The sequence below is a fragment of the Limulus polyphemus genome, unplaced genomic scaffold (assembly GCF_000517525.1).
Source record: "Limulus polyphemus unplaced genomic scaffold, Limulus_polyphemus-2.1.2 Scaffold2692, whole genome shotgun sequence".
Classification (NCBI taxonomy): domain Eukaryota; kingdom Metazoa; phylum Arthropoda; class Merostomata; order Xiphosura; family Limulidae; genus Limulus; species Limulus polyphemus.
In genome coordinates, this window is record NW_013668302.1 from 60,746 (window position 1) to 71,833 (window position 11,088).

General features: G+C 33.6%; 1 protein-coding gene across 1 annotated transcript in view; it reads left to right on the forward strand.

Moving 5' to 3' along the window:
* Positions 1-290: 290 nt before the first annotated feature.
* LOC106467650 overlaps positions 291-11,088 on the forward strand; it is a gene marked incomplete at its 3' end in the record, with an annotated part of 86,460 nt that continues 75,662 nt past the window's right edge. Inside the window, exons 1-3 of the mRNA XM_022395846.1 lie at positions 291-363; positions 4,157-4,267; positions 5,733-6,028. Of these exons, the coding sequence (XP_022251554.1) occupies positions 4,240-4,267; positions 5,733-6,028 (324 nt within the window). The remainder of the gene's footprint in view (positions 364-4,156; positions 4,268-5,732; positions 6,029-11,088) is intronic.

Consider the following 11,088-nt stretch of genomic DNA (forward strand, 5'->3'; position numbering starts at 1 on the left):
CTAAAGTGATTAGTGTTGTATTTAAACCTATATGGAAAACTTTGATATTTTTACATGGGTTGCCACTGGATAACATGGCTAGAACATCTACTGAATTTTTCTATAAATATCTCACCATCCCTTAGGTATTACTGCACAGTACTTACTCTATTTATATCCTCTCTAAAGCTATGTGTTGTTAGTAAATATAGCTCACTATGTCATCTGTAAAGGTGCCAGTTCTTGGCTTTTCCTGAGTGGCTAGGGACAAACATCTGTCTGTTTGTAAGTGGTCTAAGATTGCGTTGTAGAGCTGAGAAGGAATGGTGCTGCAATGGAGAGTGTACTGTTTTCTGAACTGAATGTTTTGGATAAAGTCAAGAAGTGAGGAAAAGTTTTTGTTTCTAAAGATTTCAACTATACAGTTTGTAATACTGAAGTTTATTTATAGATAATTGTAATCAAAAGTTTTGAGTGGAATGATACATTGTTCAAATAGGTGTTTTCAGTTATTTAAAATATAAAAGCATTTTACATTTGTGGCTTGAGTGAAATTTTAAATGTTTTTCTATCTCTTTTTTTTTTTAAATATCATGGATTATTAGTATGGACGTATTTAAGATTTCACTTATTTCACTGTTTGACAGGCATAAAACAGAAATTAGATAAACAGCTAAATCTAGTATAAAATGTTAAAACAAGTTGTACGTGATACAATAAGTGTTATTCTCATACTGAAATCAGTAGAAAATGTGCAACAACTCGTGGTTCTAGTAACTTAACGGATATAAAGCGTTAACGTGAGCTACGAATCCTTTGAAAATGTAATTCTAGTTATGATTATGATACATGAACTCAGTAGAAAATAATACAATTTGTGAATCCAATACGTGATACTATTGTCATTCTAATCACAATAGTATCACGTATTGGATTCTAATAATTGAATTCTACCTCTCGAATCCACTATAAAATGTTCGGACGTGATGTGATTCTAATGACTGAATTGTAATGCTTTTGTTTCAGAAGAAAATGTCAGTACATGATATGGTTTTAATAATTGGATTATAATGACCTTGATTCAATAGAAAATGTCAGAACGTGATGTGGTTCTAATAATTAGATTCTAATTACTTGATCCCATATGGAAAATATCAGAACTAGATGTGGTTTTAATAACTGGATTCTAATACTTTTGATTCAGTAGAAGATGTCAAAACGTGATGTAGTTCTAATAATTGGGTTCTAATGATTTGATTCATAAGCAAATGTCAAAACGTGATGAGATTCCAATAACTGAATTATAGCGACTTTGATTTAGTAAGAAATGTCAAAATGTGGTGTGGTTCTAATTATTGGATTCTAATCACTTGATGCATTATATGAAATATCACAGCATAATGTGGTTTTAATAACCAAATTATATTACTTGGATCCACTAGAAAATGTCAAAACTTGACATGTTTCTAATCATTTTATTCTAATCATTTCATTCAGTATAGAATATGTCAGAACGTGATGTGTTTTTAATAATGATTTTAATTCAGTGGAAAATGTCAAATTGTGATGTCGTTATAATAATTGGATTCTTATGATATGATCCATTATAGGAAATATCAGGTGATGATGATGGGATTTTATTATACTTTTGATTCAGTAGAAAATGTCAAAACATGGTATGGTTCTAATTATTTAATTCTAATGCTTTGATCTAGTATATAAAATATTAAAGCGTGATGTGGTTCTAAAAATTGTATCCTGCTAGATCCACTAGAAAATGTTAGAACATGATGTGGCTTTTAATACCTGGATTCTAGAAATTTTGATTCAGTTGAAAATATCAGAGCATGATGTGATTCCAATAATTAGATTTTAATAATTTTGATTCGGTAAAAAAATGTCAGAACGAGATGTGGTTCTAATAATTGTATTATAATGATTTGATCCAGTATAGGAAATGTCAGAACATGACGTGGCTCTAATAACCGAATTATAATTATTTTGATTATTCCAAAAAAATTAGTACGTGAAATGGTTTTATAATTGGATTCAAATTATTTTTTTGGTCTAGTAGAATATATTACAGCCAGTTGCAGTTGGAATATGAGAACGTAAAAATAACCTGTTAAATGACACTAAACCTGATTTGTTACCATTATAAATTCTACTACAAACACGGATTTTCGTAAAAGTATAATTAAATATGATTTGCCATCAGTGTTGTGTTATAAAATACCATTCCTTTTAATTCTGTATAAAATTAATAAAAAATCACCTATGTATGGTAGCGAACGAACAACACTATCAACAGCTTTACAATGAAACTTACCTGATATCAATAACATTTCAATTTATCAACAGCCTTAAAAATGTGTGCTAAAAACATATGTACCAGGAAGAGTTACCTTTACATAACATAATATTTATTTCTAATCTTAACTACTTTAAAACAATGAGAAATTCACTTATTTTTGTTATTTGCTCAATAACTATTATAATTCACACGGAAAACAAAGCTGTGTTTGGCGTATAAATCCAACCTATGATTGTAAAATGTTGTGAATTTCGTGCAAAGCTCCTCGAGAGCTATCTGACAGACTAGAGGGAAAGCAAATAGTCAATACCACCCACCGCTAACCCTTGGGCTACTCTGATTGAATAATGGGATTTGACCGACTCACGTATAACATAGCCATGACTCCAATGAGTAGAGCGCGATTTTATGTGTGTGTGTGTGGTGAGCACGGAATCTCAGATTACAGTCCAGCACGTTGACCACCGGGTCGCTCCCGGCCCACGAGTCTAAGGAGTAATATTACGTAAGAAATGACTTCTTGTTTTGCATATTGTTGTAATTATGCCATAGGGCTAAATTAATTTTGACTTCTTTTCAGTGATTTATTTTTATAATAATGGGGATATGATATGTAAGGGAAGACAAATCCTGTCGTTTTCTTGTCAAAAAATACAGTCTCTGAACGTAATTATAAAAATAATTTTGGTATCATATTTTATCCACGTGATTGTAATTAAATACAAAGCTACATAATGGACTATCTTTTTTTTGTGCCCATCACTGGCATCGAAACCCAGTTTTTAGCGATACAAGCCTTTAGATCTACCTCTGAGCCACTGGATGACAAGTTGGTTTGGTTTGTTTTGTTTTGAATTTCGCTCAAAGCTACACGAGGGCTATCTGCGCTAATTTAGCAGCGAAAGACTAGAGGGAAGGCAACTAGTCATCACTACCCACCGCCAACTTTTCTACCAACAAATAGTGGGATTGACCATCACATTATAACGCCCCAATGGCTAACAGGGCGAGCATGTTTGGTGGGACGAGGATTCGAACCCGCTACCCTCGGATTGCGAGTTGAGCCCCCTAACCACTTGTTCTGGGACTCATATATATTATGTTATTGTTTTTAACATTTTCCATCTGACTTATGTATCTATATATTTAAACTGTATTTTATAAAAGTTTATAAAACAATTTTTTAAAAAAGCAAAATTAAAAAAAAAAGATCGCATGTTATATTGTATAGTAACTTTTAAAACTATTCGTACATTATTTCCTTATCAACTATATTCGTATATTTGTAAAGGTCGTTCTTTTGGTGGATTGAAAGTGAACTCTCTCCTTAAAAGCTTTCTGGTCGCATATATGATGATAGACTTAAATACAGCTAAAATTAAACAACGAACCATGGTCAGATAAACCCATGTTACTTTACGTTGTGTGTTTGTGAATTTTTAATTTGATTGTTTGCGAAATCATCTCACATCTCTATATGGTGTATCCCCCTATCCAAGTGTCTGAAACGCGCTCAGAAGGTCATCAAAGCATGATGGATTAATAGAAGTAGGTTTTCATGGTCTTTGAACAAGAATGATTTTGTGTTTCTATCTGCCCTTGATATCCTGGGTGCCATGTTTGAAACTGTGTTAATTAATTCATACTTCCATTATGAAACTAACGGGACCAAGCATGTGATACGGACAGGTGTCCTAACAGGCTTGTTTTCGGGATGCAGATCACTCTTGGGATAGCTAATAAAATAGCTGGGGATAATAGTTGATTTCCAACCTTACACTGGGACCTTTGAACCCCACAACAAAGCACGAGTATTTTTTTATATATGTGGGCAGAAAATGTAAGCGATTTTTTTCTTTTCAGCCATGCTGGTATTTGCTTCTAGAAAGAAAATACCTCAGAGGTTTTGAGACAAGCACTTCTGATTTCGAAAAAAGGTGATAGTCATGGAGAGTAAGAAAAACCCGCAAACTTGTAAGTAACGCTATTCTTCTATAATTTTTTTTTCAAAATTGGTCTCATAAACATACATTTTGTTGTAATTAATATTTACTTTATCTGTTTTGACTATTATACTTTTCAAGAAACTTGTATAGAAATTAAATGGTTATATTAAAATAAAAACTCTAAACCTATTAACAAATATATATCGCTGTATGTTTGACGTTTATTCACGAATAGCGACACATTTTGAAACATATGCATTTGCCGTTGACCAAAGGCTGACCTTTATCCCTAGGCAACAGTGTAGTTTGGGGTAGTTTAAAATAAATTGGAAGTCGTTTATTCTAACTAAATGTAACACTTTTCTTAACATATAAATCATAAATATCCATTCGACATATTTTACCCCTGCTTAATTTATTAAGAATTGTGTTTTTTTATACTTCTCCATCGCACCAGCTGTCATAAAGTAATCAAATACGACATGGATGTGACGAACGGATACCAATCATTCTGATAGTAGCTTATACGATAGTCTGTTTTCCATGTTTTTATTATAAATTATATCTGTCTATTTAAAATATCGTATCATGATATTCTAAATGTACGATTTTCCATGTATTAATTCCAGATACAAATGTTTGTTGGCACTGTACAAAGTTCCCAATGTTTAGACAAGCGTTTCGTATAATTCAAATGAGTTTATTTGTTTTTATACAAGTCAAACACAAATCTGCTATTTCATTATTTCACAAATATAGCAGTGTCAGTCTTAATATCTATAATATAAAGGTTATTGTTCACCCACATAGTTTATAAAATACTGGATTGTTTAGCTAATACAACTTTTGTATGTTTCTACGTTATGTCCATATTGTGACAGCTACATATAAATCATCATTCACACTTATCTAGAATGTATTTACCAATTCGTGTGACACAGCACAATTTATAAGCTTACGCTTAAATGCCTTATATTTCAATAATATATATTAGAGTAGCATTGCTAACACAGTTATTCTGATAAACCATTAGTAGCTCACGTTAAATATTTGTTCTCAATGTGCGATAAATACAGAATTTATAGTCAACTTGTACGTCAAAAGACACATAACGCATGTACCACATAAGTTTACAGGAAACCCGTTGATACTACTTAATTCAAACCACCCAAACAGTATAAAGACAGACGTCATAGACTGTCTACTTTTCAGAATGAACAAAATGTGTAACACAGAAAAACTAAAAAGAAAGAAAAACAAATCACTACAACTCCCTGTAACAAATACCTGCAATACTTGATAAAGAAGATAAACATTAAGAATGATAGCAACAGATTTTCTGAGTGTCATATTTGTTCTATAAAGTATTAATAATTCCAAAACCTAGGTATAAACAAATCTATCGTAAGCCAAAATTTTACAAGTATTTTCACTTTAAGAAAACAAACATGACTTTCGACTAAAGTTTCCTATGAAATACCCTTTTTACACAGCTACTGTGCCAGATGGAAGCCGCTGTGATCTTTGTGGTTGCTCCTCGCCAGCAGTTCGCTGTGACAAATGCAACATGCATATTTTTTGTCTTTCTTGTGATGACATGTATCATCGTCATCCAAAGCGAAAGACACATCTGCGACGTGCAATTGACACTCTTATCTCTAGTGGTCTCACACCTCGTAACCCACCTCCTTTACCACCTGTGGATTCTTCCAAAATTCCAATACCACCACCTCGACGGAAGAAAAGAAAAACTCTCTACAGGGGTTTTGGAGTGAGCTCCATACCTGAGGTAAATTTGCTTCATATAACTCATAACATAAGGTTTTGTACGTAGTCAACATTTGTAAAGCATATTTTATGTTATGAATCTATTGTTTCATTGATCAATTTCATTAATTTTACAAGTATATAAAGTTAAATTTATTATTTAGTTCTTGGTTCCTTAAACATATTATGACACCAAAAATCCGGTTTCGATACGCACATTAGACAGAGCACAGTTAGCCCATTGTGTAGCTTTAAGCTTAAAAACAAACAAATCGTAAATATAAATTGACAACAATATGTGGTTTAACACTGTTGTTTAGTTTTACAAAGTTAGCACTAAATGATGTTAGATGTATTACGACTTCAAAACATATTCTTTAGTGTATTACAAACTGTAATACTATGAAGGGTCCCACACTTTGTATCTTACATAAGACCGGATCTGATTGTGTCCTTCGGATGTTAGCCCAATTATCTCCATTTAATTAGTGTCATACTAACATATTAAACCAAACCATAATATAACATAATGTTGAAGGTCAAAATAGCAGGCTATAATGAAAATTGTCAGATCAAAAGTGAAAAATGGGCGGTCAAATAATTAATGGTATTTGAGAGTGATGTGCAATACAGTCATACATTTTTCTTGAACAACATTTTAGAACTAGGCAGCAGCTATGATACCATGAAAACTTTATTTCTACATTTAGATCGTAGTAAGATAATTTTTCTCGGCTGTATTCATAAGGTTGGACGGACAAACTTGCAGGCAATAAAGAATTGACATTCTATTTATTTCGCATCTCTTGTTTCAAATCCATAAAGCTCTAACTAAGAAGAATGTGAAAAAAGTTTATTTTAATAACAAACTTGTAATCTAGCCATATTGGAAGCTTATAAAATAATAAATAAACATATAAATAGTAAAATTAAAAAATGCGTTACCAACATAGCGAGAAATAATGTTGTTTTCTTCTCTTTGTGTTCCTCACGGGCCGGGTGGTTAGGGCGCTTGACTCGCAAGCTGGGGGTCGCGGGTTTGAATCTCTTTCCCACCAAACATACTCTCATTTTCAGACGTGACGATCAATCCCACTATTCGTTGGTAAAAGAGTAGCCCAAGAGTTGTCGGAGGGTGATGATAACTAGCTGCCTTCCCTCTAGTCTTTCACTGCTAAATTAGGGACGGCTAGCGCAGATAGCCCTCGTGTAGCTTTGCGCAAAATTGAAAACAAACAAATATTTGTTCCTCACAAATTCATTTTTAGTCAGGCTTGTAATAAGCAACGTCGGCGATTAACAGTTTAATTTGTCTGTTTGTTTGTAGCTAAGCACAAAACTATATAATGGGCTATCTGTGCTCTGCCCGTCACGTGTATCGAAACCAGTTTCTGGCGTTGTAAGTCTGCATACATACCGCTGTGCCATGAAGGAGGGGGAGGGGGCTTTAATTTCTCAAATGACACTTCTGTTTTAAGATCTAAAAAGCTTATACAGTGGTAACTAAGTGAAATTTCTAAGGGTGGATCTGTTTCTTTGTTAGCCATTGTTATTGTAAGCACACAGACAAGGTTTGTAAAATCGTGTGTTGGTGCTCGTAGTTGGATCATAGAAAGTTGAATTTTCATTTGTTAGAAGCTTATATCATTAAAGAAGTTTACGCGTTTGTCATGTAACTATGTTTTGACGAGTCAACATGAACGAGCACAGTATATAAAAAATGTCCGGCCACAGACAAAAGTGCTCTGTTTGACTGTTGAGCGACTGTTACGTTGTGCTTCGTTTCACTGATTGTATTTATCACAAGCACTTTATTGAAAAACAAACTGCCCCCTCCTATTTCCTGAAACATTTAAGTCTAGGATGCCGGTTTAGTAAAATTCCGATGATTGACAACTATTATTTCTCTTCTTCTTGTTTTCTGCCCCAATGGATCTTTGTCATTTGCAAGCAACAATGGTTTGTCGTTTAATTAGCTAAAGTAAGTTTGATAGACATCAACATGATTCATGATCACAAGTCCTGATTAAGGGAAAATCTGAATTATTGTTGAATAAATTAACCCATTGTCTTTACAAAATTACAGTTTACCTCGATCACCAACTGGAGCATTAAAAAATACAAATTTTTCTTTCGAACTTTTGGAGAAAGAGTTTCTCTCATTATTGTCCAAATACTAATTAAAAAGCAATGCAAATTAAGTTCTACACACACTACCAGCTCCTCTCTTTTATGTAACTTTTTATTCTCCATATCTGATTTAGGATGAAAAAGGTCGTGTTTGAAGAAATTCCGACTTTTGATAAGTTAAAAATTGAGGGAGATATGCATTAGCAAAAACAGAAACTAGATGTCGTTAGACTAAACATGGTGACTTTAACTCTTTAATAAAATAAATACATTCATCCAAAGCAAGTCACATTTTGTATCATAAGTTCCAATTATAACATATAATTAATATGCACAATCTTTTCCCTACCAGGGGCGTTTTTAATACTTCAAACTTTTTGATGCAATTTTTTTAGGAGGGCCGTTTGTACTGATCAGCTATAGGTATAGAAATTTATAAGGTTTTTTTTCATTACTTTTGTGAGCCTGTTGGTACGTTGCCCCGATTGCACTGACGTTAAATATTCCACTGTTCTCTACTAATTTTTAATGAAATTGAAATTCCTTCAAAGCAAGGTGGGATGAATACACAAAGGTTTTGTACGTTATTTCAAAACGATTTTGAAGGCTTCGCTACGCTGTTACAGTCCATGTTACTATGTCTGATCATGTTCTATCTGGTGATCGTGCATCTTGACAATACTCTGCAGTATAGTATCCATTGCAAAAAGCTCCAGCTTAAGGCTTTCTTGTCTAAAGCACACCACCCCTCCCTGCTAGCTTTCTATATACCCTCTATTTTACGAGGACAATGGCTTTTCAATGCCAGTTTCATCAATCTGATCACGCAGAAATATATAGTGTTGCGTTCGGAGTATTGACCAGTATGTTCCTTCATATGGACTAACATTAATATCCACTTCATTCTCCAGCTGCTTGAGGTATGTAATGGTGGAAACAGTATGTCATGGAAGCAACTTGTGTACACGTGATTATTGTCATTTTTCCAGACGGAGATCTTTTTTGCTTATGTTGGGACGTGTGAACTGCTTTGCCACTGAAAATTGTGTAAATGGATGTTCACCTGTTAGAAAATGCTATACTTTGCTTACCACGACTGGTATACATTTTGGCTCAGGTCTTTTTCTAGAAGAATGGGCCAGATGTTCCATGCTGATCTATATTCTTTCGTTTTCCATTGCCATTACGTACAAGGGATATCCTCTTCTTTGAAATTCTAAATCCCCTATCTGAACACACCTGTGTGATCTGAGTATATTAATATTTTGTATCGAAAGGAGCTGCTACATACCCTTTCCAAAAGCGATACATTCGCGGTCGCAACACACTACCTACAAATGAAAAACAATTTCAAAATGTAGTTCTGATATATACATTTCCACCTCGACTTTAAATCGTGGTTTATTGATTTGCACATTCAAATTGTTTTAAATATAACAACACACTAATGTATAACAAACAAAATATGCATTATTATTATTGGAATTAAAAGTCTGTTAGACTTAAAATAACTAAAGGTGCTGAATATGAAACCAATACTCGTTAAACACAAAGTGTCAGTTTGAGGTAGTTAATTTTTATTGATTCAGAATGGTGTTGTATAGAGCAGATAACTCAAAGTCTGCTGATTATCGTTCAAAGTCCAAGTATAACGCAAGTAACTCAAAGCTTAATATCGTCAAAAGCCCATTTTGGAGGAAACACCCCAATGTCTGTTGATTACAATTGGAAAACCTTGGAAACAACAAATAATTCAAATTATTGTTGAAAGTCCATGTACAGAACATATAACCCAAACTGTTACTTATCGTTGAAAGTCCTTGTTTAGAGCAGATAATTCACAAGTTTGTTCACTGTCGCTGTAGTGTTTTCTTATACTTTTGTAATAAGTTGATTTTCAGGAATTTGACATTAAAGAAAGTGGATTATTCATTAGTTCAGTTTTCTAAAGTATCCACAGTTCTAAGTAAAACACCTCGTATTTCACGAAATTATTCCAGTTGTTATAACAGAATTTCATGTATAATGTTCATTGACACGATCGTAGACTCCAGATGGGAAAAGTATGATTAACGTTCACTTAGAAACAGTTGAGCACAATTTATACGACGGCCTCGAAACACTACAAGCAAGTTGACATCCTGATAGATAAATGCCAACCGATTTTTGCAAGACGTCAGTGACACAAAGACAACCCGAGAAAGGTCGAGACATTAGCGAGACATGGGGGGGGGGGGGGAGTACAGTTTGATTAATCTTTGGAAAACATTTTACTTTTCAACAAAGGTTCAGAGACTAAGTAATACATGTATTCATTTTGATTGTTTATTTAAACCTTTAATTAATCTTATTTTAAATTTTATTCTTGACATATGAGAGAAGTTAGGAAGTGTTTTACTATAAATAAGCACTTAGGCCTGTCACTCTTATCATTATCAGTAGTTGAAGAAATACAATGTTTTTTGTTATCATTAAGTGGACCAAATTTTACATTATACTTTTTACCAAATAATCGAAAAGAACCATCCAACAATAGAAATAGATGGTATAATATGAAAGATTCTACTGAGTTGAATTCTACTGATCTGAGAAGGAGAAGAAAGATAATTATTTTGTGAACGACTACAACTACAAGAAGCTTGGGCGCAGGTCTCTTGACAGTAGGATGGAATGTGACTGTGTGTCGGTGTGGACATTTAAGCAAAAAATAAAAAAATACAGCTACCAGCAGAGGGTGTGACGTTTCACATTGCTGGTAACTAGTCTTCTGCTTAGAGCAGTACCTTTTACCTTTATAAAAAAAAAGTAATAATTTTTGCTGTTGTTAAGTGCAAAGGTACACAATGGTTTATCTGTGCTCTGCTCACCATGGGTATCAAAGCCCAGTTTTTAGCACTGTAAGTGTACAGACTTACCACTGAGCCACTAGGAGGCTGTTGCGTCATCGAGGTC